The sequence below is a fragment of the Lolium rigidum genome, chromosome 5 (assembly GCF_022539505.1).
Source record: "Lolium rigidum isolate FL_2022 chromosome 5, APGP_CSIRO_Lrig_0.1, whole genome shotgun sequence".
NCBI lineage: Eukaryota > Viridiplantae > Streptophyta > Magnoliopsida > Poales > Poaceae > Lolium > Lolium rigidum.
The window spans coordinates 90,503,884-90,528,071 of NC_061512.1; the positions used below are offsets into that span (position 1 = coordinate 90,503,884).

The 24,188-nt window shown below is 44.7% G+C and overlaps 1 protein-coding gene across 2 annotated transcripts; it reads right to left on the reverse strand.

The window, feature by feature from the left end:
• Positions 1–5,858: 5,858 nt before the first annotated feature.
• On the reverse strand, positions 5,859–23,973 carry LOC124651419. 2 transcript variants are annotated; one of them, XM_047190520.1, is made up of 7 exons: positions 23,662–23,973; positions 22,162–22,449; positions 21,899–22,007; positions 17,498–17,618; positions 16,669–17,400; positions 14,090–16,058; positions 5,859–6,588 (listed from the first exon to the last, which is right to left on the reverse strand). In XM_047190520.1, the coding sequence occupies exons 2-7, from the start codon at positions 22,346–22,348 to the stop codon at positions 6,161–6,163; spliced, it is 3,546 nt and encodes a 1,181-aa protein (XP_047046476.1). In that variant the 5' UTR covers positions 22,349–22,449; positions 23,662–23,973; the 3' UTR covers positions 5,859–6,160. The 2 variants fall into 2 exon arrangements, with proteins under 2 accessions (XP_047046476.1, XP_047046475.1); XM_047190519.1 differs by having other exon boundaries at positions 23,559–23,973.
• Positions 23,974–24,188: the final 215 nt, after the last annotated feature.

Genomic DNA, 24,188 nt, shown 5'->3' on the forward strand with positions numbered 1-24,188 from the left:
ATCTTGTTAATAGGTTAGTTCCGGAAAACGCATAAAAACATTATAAAGTGTGAGCAAAACATGTAGGTATTGCCATAAAACAAGCATGGAACATCAGAAATTATAGATACGTTGGAGACGTATCAGTTACTGCGCGACACTTCGCCCGCCCGGTTGCAACCCGGTCCCTGGCCCGGTTTGAACCGGCCAGCCCGGTCCCAGGCCCGGTCGACCGGTCCCCAGACCGGCCGTGTCCGAGTCTGTCTCGACCAGATCTGTTCTGGGTCGGTTATTCTTGTATCTTTTCGACCAGAAGTCGTCCCGGACGCCTATATAAGTGCCCAGGACGCCCCCCTAGCTGCTTTAGACCACGTTTAAGATAAACCCTAGTTCTTAGTTGTTTGCTATGCAAAACTATTGAATACCACTCTCCAATTCACATCGATCTGGAGTTTTATGCTACTGAAAGTTTGTGTGTGATCTGCTGTTCCACTGGGGATTAGAAGATTGCAATTTACCGCTTCGTGGTCGGTGGCTACGTGCGCAAGTTTGTGGAGTTGCGAATATCTTGCAGGGTTGAGATCTGTTGCATTGGCTACAGGAATCAATCGAGAGACTTCGTCGGCGTCATACAAGTTATCTACACCATATCATCGATTCCCTCCGCTGCATACACCATTGTGTTCATCACCACCGTCGCTTACTGAGAAGATCGGGCAACCCCTTATCAGTGCTCCTCGAGGTGCGTCACGGTTGGCAGTCAGTGAGGCGAACCTCTTCCTTGCGCCGCCTCCATTGTTATAGGCATCATGATCTGCATCATATGCTTCAAACGCTTCCTCCTCCAGGCTTGCGCTTGCGGTATGGCTTGCCGTCCTGGTTCGACCCTCCGTCGTGTCGGTATCACCTGCTGGCAACATGGGGACTGATGACAGATTGGATCGAAACGAGATTTTGGTGACTGATCTATATGGAGGGTTAGTTCTAAAAAAAACTATATGGAAGAGTGGGGTATTTAAGGAGCTGCAGAATAGCGACTTTGTGGGTCGCCTCGGAGGTCAATCGGGAGTCTTGCGGGTGGGACGGCTTACCTAATTTTGTTTCTCTTGACGTGGTCATCGCCTCCTATGTAGGCAAAGATCAAATCGGGTGGATGACCTCAGGAAAACAACGAGATTTTCTCTGCTGCCTTTTTTGAGTTAGTTTTTGAATTCTCCATCTAAATTGTTTCCATCTGCTGCCTTTGCTAAAAGGGAACACCCGGATGATTGATTTGACTAGGCGTACAAGCAGATGGAGTGAATTAAATTTTTTTTCATTTCATTACATGTTTTTTGAATTGAACCATTGTGTCGTGGTATGATGATTTCTTGCCATATATGTGATGCAATTTCAATTTTTTCATGCAATCATCCATGACTGTGCGAAGGATTTCATTTGCATTTTTAGTACAAGGCGAGGATTCTGTTTGTTCCCATATATGTGACACTCTATCGAATTAATTCATTTCCAAGTTAATTTCCGTAATTGACGGATGCGATAGGCTCTTTCCACGCGCACATGTAGCAGAAGATAGCATGCGATGTTGGGCAATAATTTTTTAAACTTTTTTTCCATCCGAGGCGGCGGTGATTTGATGGGTGATTGACGGTTAAGATTTCTCCATCCGAGGCGGCGGTGTCGAATCAAACGATGGCATGAAGCCAACGGGCTCAAAGCTCACGATCAGCTTTAAAAAGAATCAACTGTGATTTCTTTCCAAGTTAGAGTGTTGTTGAAAATTTAAAATAACGTGATTGCTAGATGGCTGGACGTGATTACTTGGTTGGTATAGGAGGTGATTGTTTCCTTAATTGTGGCGATTTGATTGACAGGCAATAAATTGTGAACTTCCTTATACTGTGCAGGGACGTGGGAATGCATTCAGATGTTTGATTGGCGTTTTAGAGATGATGAACGGCTGAGATCTTCCGAATGTTTGATGTCAAAGTGACACACCATCTCCAACTCCAATATAATACTTCACACTTAGTGGATGTTCTAGCTAGTTTAGTGATGCGTGTTGAATACATGAACTTTGTTCTTTATCATATTTTTTTTTAAACATGGGAATTTATTAATTTAGCAGCATTTTACATAGAGTAGCATGCACTCAGGATACTGAGCACTGATGATACATCCCTATTTAGACAAACTTTAGTAGGAGAGTTTAGACATCTGAAGTACAAAGATCTACCCTGAAGCTTAAGAGCAAGCTTGGCCTGATGGTGAGCTTTGAAATTGAGACTTCTGGATATGTGAAAGATCCTGCTTGTATTGAAGGAAGAGCTGGCTGCTATATCTGCCAGTTGTGGCCTAATTGTCCAGTGACCTGGAGCATTGATAAGATCCTGGGATGTCGCCGCTGTTGCCAACACTGCATTGTCCGTCAGAAAGGTAGTGCGCTGGAGTCGAAGTACTTCTGCTGCCTTCGTTGCAAGCAGCAGGCCAAAAGCTTCAGCTTGAATTGTTGAAGAGACTGGTGGAGAGACTGCCGAGATGTAAACATGTGAGCTGGGTCTATCTTCACCGAACTGAATAAAGATACCTAATCTAGCTGACATCGGTTGGCCATCACGCCCTGGCGACCATGCAGCATCTGTAAAGACGATCGGCCCTGTAATGTTTGATGTGTCCTTGATTGTAGTTCCTGGAGAAGGTGCCATCTGCTGTGGAAGAATAGGTTGCACCTGCAAACATGCATTTGGACATGCAGGCAAAGAAGCACCAAGTGGTGTGGTAATAGCTTCATGTATAGTCGTATGAGAAGCTAGATGGGATGCTCCCTGGTGCAATGCCATATAAAAGGAGAGCAAAAGTGGCGTGATGAACCTGCAATACTGACCAAATCTTTCTGTTGAACAGATAATCATTGCGTGCTTTCCAAATACACCACAACAAGGTAAACATTTGAGACATGCTAGATTGAGCAGTCTGTAACATAGATTGGATAATATTTGAAGGATAGAGAGTAGTATCAAAGGCATCAGTTTTAAACCCTATTGAAGAAGAAAACCATACTGCTTTGGCAAAGGTGCAATGAAAAAATAAGTGAGAGTCAGTTTCTAGCATACCACACCTTGAACATTCTTTTGCAATGTGCTTTGAGAATTTTGAAGCTTTGGCTCCCGACGCAAGTGCCCTTCTAATTAATCTCCAAGCAAAGGTTTTGATCCTAGGAGCTAGTTTTTTATTTCTCCACACATCCCACCAGATTTTCTTCTCATCGCTAGATATTAATTCTCGAGAGTTGCCTCTAGCATCCTACAAAAAACACTTGTATGCGCTCTTTGTTGTGCACTGAGCATTAGGTGTGTGTATCCAGCATACTTCATCATCAAAATCAGCCTTTATAATGGGAATTTGTATAACTTTGGTTTTGAAGTCATCACCAAAATGAGAAGCAATCTTTTGTTCATCCCAATGCTTTGTGTTAAGATGCCAAAGATCTTTGACGACAACACGACAAATGGAACCCGGTTGGGTTAAAATATGATCATAAATATTCTTCCAGTCCGGGCACCAAGGCGAGGACCAAATACTTGAATTACCTTTGGCAAGTTGCATATGAATAGAAGTTTCCATAAGAGGAAGAACTTTTAAAACGGAAGACCAAAAGGCATATTTTGGTAAATTAGTATTTGTCTTCCAAATAGAAGCCTGTGAGAAATATTTAGATTTCAACACAGCAGCAAGGAAAGAATTTGGTGATTTGATAACACGCCAAACTGAAGAAGCAATAAGAGCCAAATTCATGGTGTAAATATTTCTAACACCCAACCCTCCCTCCTTAATGGGTTTGCATATCTCATCCCAAGAGCGGAGACAAAGAGGTTTAGAATTTTACGCTTAGAGCGATTTCACCTCATACTTATGCATTATAGCATATTTGCGAGTTCTTTAAACATTGTCCTCACCAGACAATGATGGTATTTCAGAATTTGGAGTTATATCGTCTCAAAACTCTTGTCTGTATAATCTTGCTGTCAAGAAAGGCAAGTTCACTCTTGCTCATGCCATTTGATTATTTTTATCAATTACTTGCAAAATACTATACTTATCACTCCTGCATTGAAAAGCAAAAGATTTTTTTTACAATTATGAATATAACTATGTGGTGGGCAATGGAAATGGTTTGAGTTGACGGTGGAGGTTCCATTGCAACTGGGAAAGCTATTCACCTAGGATTAACAACAAATGTTGTCCAATGATTCTAGCGTCGTATATTAAGTGTTAACCATAAGATCTTTAATGGGACAGAGAAGTCAGTTGTACCTATTTCGTCTCGCATATCAACGGATGCCTATTTTCCATAGCTGTAGGGTATTGATGGTCCCACAGTAAGGTTGAGAGGCCATTAAGCTCTTCGGTCCAAGTTGGACGTCTCGTGCAATCGGGTCTACGGTGGATTGTATCATGGTCAAGGGTTGCCGTTGAGTGATCGAAGACCATCTGAATACAAAAGGGTGGGTATGCGGGGTCACGGAGAAGGATAGTGATTGGATTGGATCTTATACTAGGCCTCACACCAAGTGTGGACGGGAAAGATCGCCCGATTGGCAACACATATAAGGTCTCTTATGGGTAAAGTAACACATTTGTACAGAGTGTATCGTATTGTGACCTATCACTCCCTGTTTAGGAAAAGGAACTACGAACACGGCAGGAAAGGAACTTCATGAAGTTCTGATCAACCTGTGAAGACTAACGGACATAGTTTTTCAGAGTAAAATAAACCTTTTGAAGAAATGATTACAAAAACTTGCATTTGCCTACGACTTTATGGTATGTGGCTGTAGCTAGTGCATGCTACACCTATTTATATTATTGAACTTGCTGAGTACACTAATGTTGAACTCGAAGACAAAGGAGTCAACTGCAACAAGATGCAAAACCCAATCAATGAAGTCAATGAGTCAACTTCTACATCAACTAGGGTGGAAATCTAGATTAACAATAGAAGCAAACCATTTCCCTAATCCTAGCACCTAAGTAGCTAGAGTTCTATCAGATTTCTTTAGCAAACCAAGTACCTCTAGAGCTAGAGTTAACCAAAAGTTAGTCTACGAGTTGTTCTTTTGGAGGTTTATTTGCATTTTACCTCACTATAAATTAGAAGACTGTGTTGATCTTCTGTAAACAGTTTGTGTGTACTTCTATAGATATAGACATGTCTTGGACTCGCATATGTTTCTGTTGTACCACTCTAAGAGGTGTACTAGTGGAACAGTGTTTCATTGGTGTTATGTTAACACCTTGCGTACTACAACATGCAGTGGTATGTTGGGTCACCGCAACCCCCTCCCCCGGCACCCACCCACCCACACACACAATTAAACCTCCCTTCGTGTCCATCTCCAACCGCACCACCACCCGGAACCCTAAGTCGCCTCACCTGCACACGAAACCCTAAGGTTTTTTTCCTCACCTTCACCGGCAACGCCGTAGCTAGCCGCGTCGTCCGTCTCCAGTGAGGTCCCGACCTTGCCTCCGCCAGGGACGCCGTGGCCAGCCGCGTCTTCCCAATCTCCGACGAGTCCTCCGGTCGTCAATCTTCTTCCTCTCCAGTCACGAGGCGAGCATGGTGTACCAGCCCGTTGTGTTGGACGGGGTCTTTGTGCTCCTTCGTCTTCAGCTCGAGCCGGGAGATGGGTCTTGGCCTGGTTCGCTAATACAGTAGTCAAACTGGACGATCGGCAATAGACTCGTCTTCCTTTTACTTGTTAGCAGGCATCAATTTTGACCTTGTGGAATGATTCGGAAGTAACGCCAGGACGCACAGCAGACAGTCGTGCTCCAGGTAGTGTGACTAAATCATAATGCATAACAAACCACGTGAATTGCATGAAAATATACTTTAAATACAGATATTTAATCTGGAATTTCACACTTCGGACAAACCCCAATGGACCTCATAACAAGCAGAAAATTTCACACAGAGGGCAAAAGGATATACAAAAGAATACGTAGCTCATAGTGCAATTCTGTTGCCTAAAAAACAGAAATGCACTATCCACGGAAAATAATCTAGAGAGCCGTGTCTATCCGTCGCTAAGCAGGGCAGCCGTGCTTCAGTGGCAAGTCTCGCAGCTTGCGTGTGTATTCCCCATGTCCCTTTGGCACACAGGATGCCAGGAGTAACTCACATAATCACACAGTTGCACTTGGATTCCAACTTTGGAGGCTTCATATTATTGGATGACCTTACTAATCCGGAAGCAGAACTTACAGGTGAAGGATCTTTAGCAATTGCTTCATCTTCAACGGTTACCGCGATGGTCATTTCACCTTCCAACCTTTTCCTTTTAACCTTACGATTTGGCGTTCGTCTATAGGGCAGCTTAAGGAAACAATCGTCACTTGGAATCGACTTCCCTACGATGGTAACCATCGGCTGAGTAGAGTCAACGTGTTGTGATTCCTGCTCATGCTCCAGTGCAATCGTTGCTGCCTTGTAGGCAAGGTCATGGACGATTGAACTACAGAAGAGAATTGTATCAGTAGCTTCTTCGAGCGTGAAGCACCTCCGAATTTGTTTCATCGACCCTTGTACTGTCTCAGGTGATTTTTCTACAAGGTAGTGAGAGAATGATTAGGTTAGATACATATACTCACTCATGTAAAACAAATACTTTCTGAATAACACAATCAGAGTCATAGGTTATGTCTAGCAGGAAACATGGTTGTGTGCAGGTAACTGCATCTAAAGATTGGTATCATAAATGCAAGAGCATGTGCAGAATGTATCAAGCTTGTTTCGCTAATACTTCTAGTCGCTCATTACATCTTTTATGTACGGTAAAGAATACTGATTTTTTTCTCAACAATTTCTGTTATTCTGGTAAAGCAAAGAGTAATTTCCTAAATTATTTCCTGGAGCGTGAGCTGGGTTCAGGGGCGGGGGTACACGATGGCCGGCTGAGGGAGCTGGCACCTTCCCCGTGTGAGCTGGGCCAGGGCCCGAAGAAACTTAAGGCCACGTACTCCAAGGCGAAGAAGCCCAAAGCTGGGGTGATCCCGAGTCTTCCATGGAGAAAGCCAAGCGCCTAACGGCAGAAACGAATCTGGATTCAGGTGCGCAAAAGTTCACTGCACTTGATTCCTTCTCTGATGGTCAACCTCACTGATGTCTTAGAGGATAGCTGCTTAGTTTTTAGTCCGAGATGTGGGACTAAAAGCAAGATCCTAGACATTTTGAGGGCGAAAGAGTTGGCCCAGGCAGCCATTGCGGATACGGCCTTCCGCAAGGAGGTTGAGGTGAGCCAATTGGCGTCAAGGGATGACCAACTGGACCTGGGTGGTACGGATGCAGGAGCGTCCTTACTCCTTACCGTCACAGAATGCCTCCACTCCTACAAATCGAAGCAAGCCGACACGGGGATGCTCGAAACGTCCACTGCTATCAGCCCGTAAGGGCATACCAATGCACCGGGGTTAAATGAAGGGCCTTATTTGTAACATCTGGGGTTTCGGTGTCAGCGGCCGAAGATCCCAACTTAAGGATTACGCTAAGCAAGAGCGAGTTGACATGATTAGCCTACAGGAGACGATCAAACATGATTTCTCTATGGCAGAACTCCGCAAGCCTGGAATTTGGGGCCAATTCGTTTGGAATTGGTTACCGGCAGTCGGGTGCTCGGGAGGCCTACTGCTGGGTTCCGGGACGATTGTTTTGAGGTCGGGGAATAGAGGGCAGTCGGGTGCTCGGGAGGCCTACTGCTGGGTTCCGGGACGATTGTTTTGAGGTCGGGGAATGGAGGAACGGCTCCTTCCTCAGTGCTCTCATTCTACAACATAATTGCAACTTGAAATGGTGGTTCATCCTGGTCTATGGACCTGCCGACCACACTAGGACCAATGAGTTCTTGGGAGAGCTCGAAGGGGAGGTCCTTGCGTGTCAATATCCGATCGTCGTGGGAGGCGACTTCAATCTTCTTCGGACGGCAAATGACAAGAATAACACAAACCTGAATTGGCCGTGCATCCACAAATTTAACGATGTGATAGCAACAGCAATGTCTCTTCGGGAGGTCTCTCGTGCTAGGGTGCGATTCACGTGGACTAATAAACAAGTGAACCCGGTGCGTTGTGTGCTCGATAGAGTTTTTGTGTCTCCGTCCTGGTAGGCCTGTTTCCCGCTCAGTTCCCTCACATCGCTCACTAGGATCGGCTCCGACCATACTCCCCTGCTCCTTAATAGTGGAGAGGAGGCGGTGTGTCGGCCGGCTCGATTCATGCTTCAAACTTGGTGGTTTGAAGTTCCGGGTTTTGGGGAACTTGTTTCCGAAAAGTTGGGTTCGTTTATCCAGCACCTGGGCCCTCGGCATGGGAGTATTGAGGCATGGCATTGCGTGGCGCAGCACACACGTCAGTTCCTCAAGGGCTCGGGAGCCAACTTAGGCAAGGAAAAATGGGACAACAAGGCTTCCCTTCTTGCTAGGGTTGTGGAACTGGACTTGGTGGGGCTAGATGAGGAGGGATGAGCCCTCCAGTACCACTTGGATGATCAGATCATCCTCTTTGACCACATTGAGCAGGAATACTGGTGACAAAGGAGTTGCATTCAATGGATGACCAAAGGAGACTCGTGCACGGCGTACTTCCACGCTATTGCTAACAGTAGAAGTGTTCCATCCCTAGGTTGGTTACAAACCAAGGGGAGGTCTCGGAAAAGAAGTGATGGAACACGTGTACTCGCTCTACCAGCAGTGGATGGGATTGACTAGGGTGGCCAAGGCTTTCCCCCTTAACCGTAACCTGTGGCTAGTGGATAAGCACATCTCCTGCTAGGAGAATGTCGAGTTGGAGCGTACCTTTAATGTGAGGGAGTTGGACAAGGTCCTCCTCAGTATGAAAGTAGACTCAGCCCCTGGCTCGGACAGCCTTCGGATGGCGTTCTTCAAGCGGTTTTGGGGAATCCTCAAAGGACCCATCTTGCATATGCTTAACGATTTTGCCCTTGGGAGGGTGGACATCTTGCGTCTTAAGTTCGGCATCCTTTCCTTAATCCCTAAGGAGAAAGGAGCGGAATCGGTGAAACAATTTAGGCCCATTGCCCTCATCAATGTCATTTTCAAATTTGTGGCCAAGGCTCACGCTATCTGTTTCGAGCCGCTCGCACATAGAACAATTGACCGGAGTCGGACGGCTTTCATTAAAGGACATGCCATGCATGAAGAGGTGCTTGCACTACATATTGCCCATGAACTGCGAGTGAAGAAGCTAGGGGGCTTATTCCTCAAACTAGACTTCGAGAAGGCTTGCGACAGTGTGAACAAGGACTTCAAACGGGAAGTCCTTCTCCAGAAAGGGTTCTCTGTGCGGCTCTGCGGTTGTACATCGACTGATGCAACTGGTCTCGGGAGGCCAAACGGCGGTGAACGTCAAAGGGGAGATTGGCCCGTTTTTCCGAAATGCATGGGGAGTGCGTCGGGGAGACCCCCTCTCCCTGATCCTCATTAATTTTATGATCGAGTCGCTAGCGGCGATGATCTCGTGCGCAAATGTGGCCGGCCATGTCAAAGGGGTGGTGTCCCATCTCATTCCAGGGGGAGTGACCCATCTCCAATTTCAGATGACACTATGATCCTTTTTGAACCAACGGATCAGGGGATCGCGAATCTCAAGCTAATTTTGCTGTGCTTTGAGAACATGTCGTGGCTACAGATCAACTTCGGCAGGAGTGAGGTGATCGTAGCAGGGCTACCGTGCCTGAGTAAATTCGTTTGGCGAGCACGCATGGATTGGGCGGGGATTGGGCTATAGCTGCGGCCGGGGAATAGCATGGAAGCGTCATCGGGGTTGCCGTTGAGGAGTGAATGGAGGCGGCGTCGGGGTGATTGCAGGGAAGGACCTCCCGCGTGCAAGTTCCGAATCGGGAGTGGGTCAATAGTTCCTGCTCGGGGGAGCAGCGCCTGGAGCAGGTCGGGGGTGCCTCCGGCAGTGACCTACGGGAGGAAGAGAGCGCGACCCAAGGAAGGACAGGACTCGATGCGGGGACATGGGGGCATGGGGCGTGGCTCGAGCTGAGGCCGTGAGGGTGAGGATGAAGGTGGAGCTCGGGTTGATACAGAACAAATCTCGAGGGCTTTTCTACAAAATGTACAGTCCGACATTTTTTCCGGATCGGAGGGAGTAGCTTTGTTGATGCTTATAGCCATTTTACTTGGTTGTATCTCCTCAAACTTTTCACATATTTCTTCGGTTTCAACATGTTGAACGCCTCTTGAGTAGAAAGATCTTACATGTTCAAACTAACTAGGGAGGTGAATATCATAGACTAAATAAAATTTTCAAGGACATTGGAATTTCTCATCAAGTGTCTTGCCCTCAAACACCAACAAAATGGCACTGCTGAGCGTAACCATTGACACATAGTAGAAACTGGATTAACTCTCCTGGCACATGCCTCTATTCCATATCGTTTTTGGAGTGATGCGTTCTCTACTGCATGCTTTCTTATAAACCATCTCCCTAGTCGTGTTATTGACATGCAAACTCCCATTGAACACCACCTAGGAGAAGTACCTGATTATACCTTTCTCAAGGTTTTTGGACATGCCTGTTGTTGGCTTCATCTTCATCCACATAACAAACGCAAGCTTGAATTTAGATCCAAAAAATGTGTTTTTCTTGGCTACAATTCATTACATAAAGGTCTTAAATGCCTCCATGTTCCTACCAATCGCATGTATATCTCTCGTGATATAATCTTCGATGAGAATGTGTTCCCCTTGTCTCAATTACCATCTACACCTACCTCACCAAATTCCTCCACAATTCCTCTCCGTCCTGACCAATTTGATGATGCAGCATATACACCTTTGCTCTTAGCTAACCATGATGCAGGACAACATCGAGCTGCTCAATGAACCTATTGCGGCTGGGGACGTCAATCTGCATGGCTCCCTGCTACACCTCCATGCAGGCCAATAGGGGTTGGGCTATGCAGATGAATTCATCACACCGCCGCGCGCTGGTTCCCGCGGCCCATCACCTGGCAGCCCAACTGCCAGCCCGGATGGCTCGTCTCCTAGAGATGGCGCGTCCGCAGCGACGACACCCGCCTTGGCCTCCACTTCGTAGATCGCTACTCCTGCGTCGACGGAACCATCACCAACTCCAGCTCCTGCCCAAGGTGGTGTTACCACGCGACTCCAGCGAGGCATACGTCAGCCAAAACAGCGTACAGACGGTACTATTGCTTGGTCTGCCCTTCGTTTGGCACATGCTATTGATCTTTCTGTGACAGAGCCCCGTGATCATCATGAAGCTATGATCTATCCTCATTGGCGTAATGCTATGGAAATAACCTATCCCCGTGATCATCATGAAGCTATGACCTATCCTCATTGGCGTAATGCTATGGAAATGGAGTTTTCAGTTCTTCAAGCCAACAAGACGTGGCATCTAGTTCCCCCAGTTTCCGGTGTGAACATTATTGATTCTAAATGGGTATTCAAAGTGAAGCAAAAGTTTGATGGCTCCATTGAAAGTTACAAAGTATGTCTTGTTGTAAAAGGGTTCAAACAACGTTATGGCCTTGATTACGAAGACACATTCACTCCAGTTGTCAAACCCGCTACCATTCGCTTGCTTCTCTCTATGGCCCTTACTTATGGTTGGCATCTTCGCCAATTGGATATTCATAATGCATTTTGCATTGAGTTCTTGAGAAGGAAGTTTACATGCAATAGCCTCCAGGGTATGAAGATGACAACAGGCCTACTCATTTGTGTCGTCTGGATAAGGCCCTCTATGGACTAAAACAAGCTCCACGAGCATGGCATGCCCGTCTTTAGCATTGTCCTTGGTGGTCTTGGTTCACTAGCTCTACAGAGGACACATCTATCTTCATTATGAGACGTCCTGATGTTACACTCTACCTATTAGTCTATGTGGATGATATTATTGTTGTCAGTTCTTCTGATACTGCTATTGATCGCCTTATACATCAGCCGCGGAGTTCATTTGCTTTCAAGGATCTTGGACAGTTGCACTATTTTCTTGGTATTGAGGTTCAGTTTGCGGATGGTGGCCTTCTACTCACTCAGAGCGAGTATGCCTCTGAGCTATTGAGGCATGTTGTACTTCTGAAGCTCATCCCATACACCGATGATCTCTTCTGAGAAATTGTCCTCTACTGATGGTACTCCTCTTTCAGCTGAGTGTACTCGCTATCGCAGTATCGTTGGTGGTCTACAATACCTCACGACACAACTTGATCTGTCCTTTGCAGTGAACAAGGTGTGTCACCACCTTCATGCCCCTCGGAGTACTCATTGGTCTTCGCTATGTTCAGGCGACTTTGCATGATGGCTTACGCTTGAGACGCCCTACTGTGTCTCCTGACCTTTTGTCTGCCATCTCTAATGCGGATTGGGCCGGCAATCTGATAATAGGCGATCAACCAGGGGTTATGCTATCTTCTATGGTGGTAATCTCATTACTTGGAGTGCTAGGAAGCAGGCTACTATGTCCCGTTCGAGTATAGAGTTTAAGTATAAAGCACTTTTTGGGTTGATTTGGGTCCAGGCACTTCTGGGTGAACTTGGTGTATCCTAGAGTAGTCCACCCATTCTCTGGTGTGACAACATTGGAGCAACGTATCTCTCGTCGAACCCGGTTTTTCATGCTCGAACTAAACATATTAAGGTAGACTATCACTTTGTTCGAGAAAGGGTTGCTCAGAAGTTGCTCCAAATCAGGTTTATCTCCTCCAAGAACCAGATCGCTGATATACCAAGCCTCTACCACTACCATTATTTCAGTCTTGTAGGCGCAATCTCAACCTTCATCGCTCCACTGAGATTGAGGGAGGGTGATAAACTGTATATAGCTTAACTACCGTATAGACCGTGTATATGTATTTGTACCCCTTGTACCCTATTGTACACCATATGTTGTATTTGTACCCCTTGTACCCTATTGTACACCATATGTTGTATTTGTACCCCTTGTACCCTATTGTACACCATATGTAAAGAGCTACAGCCGCCCATGTTGAGGCAAGGCTTTACCCTACCAAACTACTCCCCCTCGGATGGCAAGTTTGCGCTGTGTGGGGATCTTGAGGATTGTAACCATATCTTCTTTAGTTGCCCACTTGCTAGATTCATGTGGGTTAGGGTTAGAAAACTCCTACACTGTATGTAGAACCCAGCAGGGGCTGGGGAGTTCTTGGCGATTTCACAGTGGCTAACTGGCAAAATTCAGTAGACTCGTTTGGTTTACCTTTGCGGTGCTTTGTTGGTCCCTCTGGAACATTAGGAACAAACTAACAACTGAAGGTACTTTGATTGCCAAACCGGCTTGACGCGCTTTACAAAATTCTTATTTACATGCAGCAATGGTGGATGTTGGTCAGAGTGAGGGATAGAGACCTTCTGGACGCGGCGATGAGGGAGATCAGGCGTCTTCACTCCACCTTATCAACTTGAGTTCATCGCCATTGCCTAGCTCAGTTTTGCTGCTCCATGTTGAGCCATTTGTATCGCTGTACTGTGATATGAGCCTAGTCGATTTCTGGAGTGCGTGCGTGGGTCTGGGGTGACCGACCTATGCTGAACAAGAACCTTATTTGTGTTGTGTTGTACTCTGCCGTGTTGTGGCTTTATTAAGTTAAAGCTAGGCCGCTGGCCTTAAGTTTAAAATAGTAATCAAATCCAACAAAAACGTTCTTGAATAGTACCTCTGTTCAGAAATAAGATGTTTTAGGAAAGGCAGCAGCCAAAAATTTCGTTGATTAGGTTGCAATGGTACCAATTAGATATTCCATGAAATAATTTCATAATACACTATTTATATCTTTTCGTAACATAAGTAACCGTCAACCTTGCACACCAGAGACCATGCTCATGTCAGTGTAGCACATGTACAGGCAGAGGTAGTATAGCACCAGCTACTTCAGGACAACTAGAAGTGATTCTCTGAAGGACTGACTAAAATGATTCTCAGAAAGATGAGAGGTGACACACAAACGATGCATAAAGGATAAACATGAGTTCTGAGAAAAGTTTGTTTCTGGAACTTGATTAAGTTAAATAAAAATTAGAACAGTGCAAATACATACCATCAGTGGGAAGTTCCATTATGCTAGTTCCTGTTCTAGAAACCAACACATCTTCCTCCGAGATGGCAGACACACAACAATCATCCAAGATGTGTTCCTCAACTGAAGCCTGCACTGCTGCTTCAGACTGCATTAGAAGATTGTCAAAGTTCTCAACTGGATCTGGAGTGCCAACTAAACAGCACTGAGTGGCATCAGAAGTATCTTCTTCTGGTTTTAGCAAGGAACTTTCCTCGGCAGCTGAAGACTCTTGGACATCACTTGGCATTTCCGTATCGGAGTAACACATACTAGTGCTGGAATGATCATTGCCAGCCATCCTGCCCATACGATTATGACTTATTGCCTCTGCTGTCTCACTCAATCTACCAAAGCTCGAGGAGTTCACGTCAACAAGGATGTCATCATTGACAATAGGCCGTGCAGCAGAGGAACACTCCATAGCACTTGACCAAGCATCCTTACTATAACCATCTTCTTCAGTAGAAACCACGGTTCTTGAAGCACTGCTTTCCAAAGTGTCAATTCGGGAACAAGTGTCCTCAATTGCATAACTCTGATGGCAAAGTGAAGCTGAAGAACCACTAATTGACATATCTGACACTGAAGCAATGCTTTGATGACTCATGGTACTGCTTAGTTGAACCTTCTCAAAGTCACCCTTCTTACCACTCCTAAGGCGCTCAAAGCGTCCATCTGATTGCCTTGAAGACCCTAGATCAATGGAAGAAGAAGCTGAAGAGCTGTCCCGTCCAAAGCTACGCTTCATCATATTTATACTATCTCTTGTATAATATGGTTCAGAACAAACAATATTTGTAGCAGCCATGGCCCTCCCCCCTTCCATGACCGGCCATTTGTTGCTGCTTGACTTCTGGTGTAGGAGTACTGATATCCCAGTGCCTTCAGTACTTTCAACCTCAGGGCTCGGATGTTCAGTTATCCCCAGTTGATGGGAATTATCAGATACAGCTTCATTACGTTGGCAGTCTAACTCATTAAGGCATCGGGGTAATCCATGATCGCAGTTGTCCATTTGGTCTCCGTAATGGTCATGCTCCACTGATGTTGGTTCTGTTTGTTGATGGTCCCTTGCACTAGATCGACTAGATGAAATATCATCACCATTTTCCAGTAAGGAGTCAGATACAAGATATGGCATCATATTTGCCTCATGATTCAGTACCTCCTGCCCCAGCAGCATGTCCTCATCCGTATCCACCATCAACTGACTTGAAGGACATTTTTCCTTACAATCAGCTAGAGGTACATTGTTCACTGTTTGATGATCAAGAGATGCTTGTTTGTTGTAGTCTACACTATCTGGGGCTATAGGAGGTTCAGATTCAACGCAAAGCCTGGACTTTGCAATTTTATCATCATGTTGGCATACTTCTTCTGAAGTCCATAACATAAGGTCTGTGGAAAATCCTCCAAGCTTTGAAGCACATTCTTCACAACAGTCACCCTTTTCATCCAAATCCGTCGCATTGAAAAACTTCCCACACTTACTGCAAGTAGCCATTTCACCACGTAAAACCTGAGAACTATTTATTCCATTATATGCCGTTTGATTAGCTAACCTATTTCTTTCCATGTCAAAGCCCTTTTTGTCACTTTTGAAGTGTTCCACTGGGAGAGGCGAATCATTTACATATTTTGCACTCATGTCGTAACTGGTTTCTTCATTCAACTCATCCAATTTATCGAACATAAATATGTCCTCGTGAACTCGAAAGCCATCATCTGCTTCCCATTCACCAATCAGATCTTGTTGCTCTTGGTCACTGTCAATGTGATGGCTAAAAGTGGCACCATGCTCAGAGCTTGCATTACTGCTAGTCGTCACAGAGGAATTGTGTGAGAACAGAGGCTTGTGGACATTATTTATTTTGCTAGCACCAAATGTGGTGGCAGGGACACTTGATAGAAGTGGCCGGAACCTATCTTGAGGAGCTTTCCGATGATCCTAGAAAATTAAGAAGACATGTATCATCTTAGTTGCAATTTAAGGAAAATTTAGAACACTAACGAGTAATAAGGTCTCAACTTGCAGTACAAGCACATGGGCCGGATCATGCAAATAAACTATGCAACAGCCAAGGAGTAAATATGTTTAGCACAAGAAGCTATGCTTATTTGGTGAACAAGGGATAGGAGATTTCAGGAATTAAGCAGTTTAGCCATAAAAACAGGTATGAGAACCCAAGTAACTGGAACATTTGCCAACCAAACATTTAGAATGAAAAAAATGTTTTCCTTTTAAGCTACTCTCTGACTGTTAAATCACAACTGCATCCATCCAAAGCATTTCACCACCAAATGATGCAACAGTTGCTTTCTTGCCAAAGTATAACAAATTGTTTCTATGGAAGTCCCTTTCTTGCAATAAGAAGCTGCAGCGGTTAAGAAGCAAAAGGGACTAGAACCAGGATACTGAGTAACTCATTGAATAAATTGTTAAATATGCAAATCATTCAAATTTATAAACTGGTTTTTGTGATTGAATACAAAGGGCAGTTGTATAAGTCGAGTGGAAATAATCCATCATCCTAACGAAAAAACAGGGCAACACTTACCATCAACCAAACTGCAGAATCAAATGACCGCTTTGGGGCTGAACTAGGGGAGAAATTCTTGGACGTCTTTTTTGATGATGCTATAGTTCTTGTCTTCATCACTGCCAAGCTCTTTTTTACAGCTGGGCAGCTGGAATAGCCAACTGATGTAGACTGAATAGAGTCCAGATCATCTTCGCCAGAAGATGTTGCAGAAGCTTTGCTGTGCATGCTCAATCGATCTCTTTCAACGCTATGTGATGAACTAGCTCTTCTAGTTGGAGTAGGAGACATTGATTGCCTTCTACCTCTTGAACCCGTATCAAGTCCACTGAAATATGTAGGGGATCCACCCCTTGAGCGGGATACTGGACGATCTGGTAGAGATGTACGAAGGTTTGGAGGCACATCAGACGAGAAACAAGGATCATTGGACTGCCATCCTTGAGGTTTAGGAGAAGATCTGTGATTAGTTTTAACTGGAGAAGCTCCCCTTGCTCCATTTAATGCTAGGCCGCTTGAACCAGTACTCATCCTCCTAGAGACTGGACTTGGAGACCTTCGGGCAGATGCTAATATCTTAGCAGCTGGAGGAGTTGAAGGTCTTTGCGATGGAGTTGGTAGTTGACGCGAAAGTGGTGGGCTAGCGCGAGAAGTTGAATTAGGTGACATTGTCCTTGGGATGGAGCGTGGAGACAGGCTAAGCCTACTTGGGCTTGCACTGCTTCTACTGGACCTTTGTGCATTATCCATCTGTGTATGACCAATAAACAATAAAACTGGTAGGTAATTGTTGCAAGCTCACACTTATAATTACTGGGCAAAAACAATGCTAGATAGAACAACTCACCGTGGATGACCTCGAAATGTGCATGGACTTACTCTGAGCTCTGCCCCTGGAAGCATGGCCGGCAGACTGTCCTTCGTCATCCAGTGAGCGGAAAAGTGGAGTCTCTGGAGGAGTCAACAGCCTGTTGATTGAAAAGATAGAAGGTGATCAAGTCATTTAGACACACAAGATTTATATGTTCCATTACAGTGAGTGTGCAAGAAGTATGATCTGAGCCAAGGATGTATAAAGTAATCAAAACTGGTGTACAAAGCGTGACAGCAACATATCACACTCAGTCATTATATGCTCTTAACACGAAAGCAGGAGTAACTCACATTGCAGATAAAGTCCAAAACTTTATATAAGTTGGGACAGGACATTCTTAACATGCTTTAAACACAAAAGTAATATTATGAGCTTAGCTTGTCATTTTGCAATGCTCCATCTTACTACTGCAGTAAACAATGACGATCATTCACGCCTTCAGTAAATAACTCACAACTAAATGGGAATCAGTGAATGGACTATTTAGTTATTTACGGACATGGGTGCTCCAGTAACTATTACGAAGACATGCAAACCAAGAAAGAACTGTATTAAACTATTAATTATACAAATTTCTAATTCAAACATTCATCAAAAACGTTAATCATTAATTATAACTTCTATATTCAGTCTCCACGTGTAACATTTGACTTGCATACATTTACAGGATGATCAAGTGGGCATTTTTCTTCAGAAGTTTGTCGTTGACAACCTTGTGAGCCGTCATAAGAACTGGGCGATAACCCAGTGGTGGAGGCGCAGTGCCGCCTCGGTGTCGACCGGGGTTTGAACCTTGTGGGGCGGATTAAATCTCACCGATTTATTTCACGGGGAAAATAAACCAGCGTATCTTGTTGTCTTCTCGAGCAACAATAAAGAAAACAGATGTATCTAGACGCATTTTAGTTGTAGATACATCCGTATCTAAAAAAGTTGGGTCGCTTATTTTGGGAGGGAGGGAATGGAATAGACTGACATTTGACCCACACCACCCAAAAGCCTTAGATTATGAGATTATGTTGATGTCAAACCACTAAAATTACACCATTCATATTTTTATTTGAAGTTACGGCAAGTCTACATATCTTAGAATAAGGGAAAATTTAAAATTGACTTTAGTTGTTGTGAAACACATTATTTTAAGTGGTCAAACTGATATATGAAAGAGATGAGGAACAATACAGCAGTGCATGAAATTTACACGACTAATTAGAGTCCAAAACAACTTTACAAAAGAATAAATCACATACGCCCATGACAATAGTAAAATATTTCTTCATTGAGAACTTTTAGACACTTATAATTGAAAATGCCTCTCATGTTGATCAAGTATAAGATGCTGAGACAACTGAATAAGAGGTTTTAAAAATGTTCTCACCATTTTCTTCAATTGACTAATGAATAAGAATACCATGTTATCTTGAAGCAACATAATAATTACATGACACAAACTCACAATAAAACAAAAATGAAAAAAAAAAAACTGATTTATTATTACAAAGCTTGTAGCTCATTGAAGCCATTATACGTTGCGTACTGATACCAACCTTAAATTATACCAAGACATGGCACCAAGGACAAATTTACGCTCAACAGAACAGAGGCTAAGGAGTTCATCATGACGATACTAATCTCATATACTAGACCACCTAATTCACACAAGTATTGCACGTCTACAGACTACAACTGCATAACTAACAAGGCTGAAAATATGGGTAGCTAGTTAATCTTGTCACGGTTAGTAGTCTAGTTTACTGGAGAGAATCCAGGAAAAAAGCAAGTGAAGAGATAGCTAGTTAGTTGCATGAGTCAGTTGTTAGCCGTGCATGGGCAAGTGTTGGCCAGGTCATGTGTTAGTGGCCAAGGTTAGCGGGTGAGTTTGCTTTTTTTCCAAACGGGGAAGCCCGAGCCTCTGCATCAATCGATGCATACGCCTTTTATTTAGATTTTATTCAACAAAGGTCTGCCAAAAGCATACATCACAAAACCCGATCTGCCAAAAGCATACATCACAAAACCCGAAGCCACCACTCGACGCCTACAAACCCAGCAATGGGTGAAGAAACATGCCATTAGGGTCTCATGCCCTAAAAAACACCAACAAACACCCCACCAGCTAATTACCGGGGTATCACTGAGTTACCCTATAGCGAAACAGGAGCACCCACCAGCAGACCCTCGGCGAGCGCCTCATGGCCTCGCTTCAGAAGCCGTCACCGCCATCAAATCACTAGTCCATCTTCAGGGCATAGATCCGCATAGCCCTTGCCAGAACTGTTGTCAACGTTGCCACGGCGCCCAACAGCGCCTCCACCCTGTGTGCATTCATCGACGCGCGGCCGTCGCCGAGACCTCACTGCACCATGCCGCCAAGACTCGTTGCTGTTGATGCGGGAGATGCAACACCGCTCAGCCGCCACCGGATACACCCACTGGTCCCCCTGACCAATGCACAACTCCAAGAATGATGCCGCCAAGAGGGAAATGACGTAGGAGCGCCGCCATCATCTGATCCACGGATCTAGGGTTTCCCCGGAGTTAGCAGAAATGCAGAATGAAGTGTTGAACTTCACCTCGACGGTGCCTTCATGAAGGGGATGGTGCACAGGCGTCACCATCGCCGGCTCTGGCATAGCCAAGAGCAGGGATTTCTGCCGGATCAGCCCCACGAACCTCCATCCATGCATCGGGCCAGTCACCTAGAGAGCGTTGGATGGTGGGGATCCAGCCATTCAGCGCCTGGCCAGCCGCCGACACCTCCACGATGCCCAGCAACCGGCATGAGTTTGTTAGTGATTACTTACTACGTGGCGTTAGTGGCCGAGCATGGCAGTTGGGTTGTACATATGTGAGTCATATTTAAGGATGTAAGAGCATCTCTAACAGAGCCTGTAAAAGTGCAAACCGAAAAACTCGAGTTGAGTCTTCTAAAAACGTGTTTACGGGTCGCAAAACGGCTGGCGCAGAACAGACCTGTAAACTAAAACTGAAAAACGGAATATTCGGAAAGTCATCATCTTCTTCACAAGAACTGTCTGCGCCGCTGCCTAGGTCTCCCTGCGCGGCCGCCGCCCGCGCCCCAGCACCCACCGCCACCTAGCTAGCAAGCTTAATCGGAATAGTAGCACCACCCAGCTAGCTAGCTAGCTAGCTATGGAATCGATTGGATATTTGTGAATCCATCGGGAGATGATTAGCACCAAATAGTTAGAGCTAGCTAGCTCCCATGCAAGACTAGCTCGCGTGCGTCGTGCCGCTCGCTAGAATCTGCATGTGCACGCATTCCCTGTGCTGCTCCCTAACCCTAACCCTAACCAAATAGTTAGAGCTAGCTAGTTCCCATGTAAGAGTAGCTTGCGTGCACTGCGCCGCTCGCTGGAATTAGTCTATATCGAGAATATTCGCCGGGATCTCTGTTCTGCGCCACTTTCAACCTGAACCCGTAAATCGGCCGGAAAAATACGGTTCCGGCGTAATTTATGGGCTCTGTTAGAGTTGCTCTAAGGATGTTTTGGCAATGAGGAGAGGAAAATGAGAGCATGCGCCCTCACCAGGAGCAAAAGGCAAAGCTAGTTCCTTGGTGAAGTGTATGTATGTGTGAGTTTCTTACATGGCTTGTGAGACAAGTGTGTGGGTTGTATGAAACAAACAGTGTGTAGTTAGAGGTAGAGAAGAGAGAAGAGGGCTGCATGTGGCAGCTCCAACAAATACCCACTGCTCATCGAATTTGAGCACAAGACCAATGATTATTCTTCATTTAAGTTACAACAGCTAGTTATTAAGACACTGAACACAAAGTGTGAATAGTGTGAACCCGTAATTGCAACTTAATTTATATTATCCCTTATAATGTGCACATCCAGCTATGGGCCGAATCATGTGACGCAAGGGGTAGCAGCTTTACCCTATCTCTCTTACTATCAATATTCGTTTTAGCTTTTAGCCAATCTTCTTGAATTAAGATTAAGATGGTTAAACAGCACAAGTACGGCCATGTTCAAGAACGTATTCGTCCATGCAGATGACAAACCAAGCAATGAAGCAGCCAATCTTCCAAATATATCTCTTCCTTTGTTGCACACATTCCATTTGCTCCTGCTGAAACCAACAGCCTTCTCTACCCAGCTGATATGTGTATACCATCATAGATGACGTGTGCACCTCCCCCCATGAGCTGTATCTCTTCTACTACCCCGAGGAACTAAGGTTCCTTACTAAACAAAACTCCACAATGGATATTAAGTATAGTATACTGTAAATAAGACAAACATCGCAAAAGATGTATGCCAGATAGCAGAACATATAAAGCAGAAGATGTTCATAACCAACACATAAAACAAAAACATAGCAACATGTGATATTAAGTGTCCATACCACTCATAATCATTTTTATCACCATCCACCTTAAGCAAATCATGGCTACTTTCTCCTCGTACTGGGACGTTGATACCAAGCTTAACATCTGGGAAGAAGCTCAATTTTGCTGATATACATGAACAAAAAAAAGTAAGTACTAGTAGCGCCTCAACGTTAACACAAGGGAATTCACAAAAGTAAAAAAAAAAGTAAACAAAAGGATATCACAGAAATACAACATAGATGACTGTATAAAGGAGGAGGGCATCTATGAGCATTACAGATGGATTCATCAAAATCCTCAGATGGCTCCAGTAAGAAGTTTTCAATCTCAGTTTTCTGCATATCAGTGAATAATGTAAGATCATCATCTTTCGCTTTAGCAGGCAGTGCATTCCCGAAACTATTGACCCTCTTGTGAGAGGTCTCATTTGAAGGAGATCTCCTCCGCGATGGTGAAGGTGGCATTGTTTATGGCCACTTAATTTCTCCAAGTGCTTATGTGCTTCTGAGACATCAGGCTGAAATCATAGCCCGTCCAAATTACTTCAGCAAGCAACTATCACGAGCTGCAATATAAAACAATGTTATTCAATAACTGGACAAACCAAAAATGCACCAGAACAGAAGGGGGGAATAGTAGCCATGAAAGAAGTTATACTGGCATAGGACAAGAAATCGGCAAAAAGAAAAACGACTTGTCGATTTCATCATGAATGGCAAAAAATAAACAATCCATCACACAGCCAAATGAAACTATCCAACCAATTGAACCAACAAAGCCATCATGCTACAAAGAGAACGGGCGAACTAATAAGGTAATGAAAGCACCCAAAAAGTTGAACCTGCATTTTCTCCCACTCAAGTATCAAAATTGCCCAATCGTCACATCTATGGATGAATCACTTTGGTATCTAAAGCACACATGTTGCATGTAACAAATGAACAAACAATAAACGTACCAAACCAGGCAATGTAGTTACTTCTTACTCAAAGCATCATATGAATAAAGTATCCAATTCAACTATACAAAACATACATATTCAAAATTTTACATACCCTACATTCCATAGCTTGAACATGTGGTATACCGAACTAAGCCAGATAACAGAACAAGCTGACGAAACATGGCAACAACACAATCAGTTTTTAGTGAATCGAGAAGGAAAATTTTAACCGCAATTCAACCGCTTGGCAGCGCTCATCACCTAAACATGAAACTGAATCAAGCCATGAAACATAAAGATTCTTAGATAACAACACGTGAAAACAAAAAACCCAGATAGCAAATTATCCCGGACGACCAGCACTTAAATCAACAAGGAGTAGAAGCTAGAGATCGATGCCAAAGAGAGTAAACATCAACAGAATCCAAAACCATATAAAACGAAAGTTCAACTCAAACACTAGAGTCGTTTCCATAACCACAAATTCCGTCGACCTGAGCACGGGAACCACAGCAGCAAGAAATCATCGACAATAATTATCTAAAATGTCGCCACATTTCACACCTAAAACCACCGAATTGGATAAGATCAACGAAAAAAAAAACAATAATCATCAAAAGGCCACCAATTATTGATAAATCTTACCCTCATCCCCCGCATTCCACCCTGACCCAACCAACCACGCACACCAAAAACCAAATTCAAGAACCAAATCAACGAAACCAACGCACCAGGGAGAAGAAGAAACAGCAGCAGCTCGAATCACCACTCCACTCCACCCAGCCACATTCCAGCACCTGCGGCCTGAATCGGCGGTCCCTGAACCCAGCTCACCAGTCTCGTCGTCCCCTGATCTCCCAGTCGCAAGCGCGAGCTCCGAGGCAGATCCGAGCGCTGCCCCGGCGGACCCCACCGCGGGGGAATGGATGAGAATTCTAGGGTTTGCCCTGTTCTTCCTCCTCCTTACCACCTCGAGCTCTTCTCGCTGCTCCTCTTGCTCTCCCTCGGCTATTCCTTTCCCTTTTGGGTTCGTTGTGCTGCGCTGTATTGCTGCGGGGAGAAGCAAGCTTTGCTTCGGTTGCTGCTGCTGTCTGCGTCGTGCGCTCGCGGGAGGAGTTGGGCTGGAGAAGAATTGGGTTTTTTCCCCCTTTTTTGTTCTTCCTTTTTCTTTTTTTGGTTTTGTATGTAGGGGCACTGATGATTTCTTTAGAAGAGAAATAAACAAGGAAAGCAGGATTAGTTGAGGATTAGGATGGTGAGATGAGATGGGCCCAGGTTACATGTTTGCCCCTTGAAAGGACTTCAAACTACAGGGCTAGGACTTGTATTGTGGATATATTTGCTTCCCAAATTATATATAG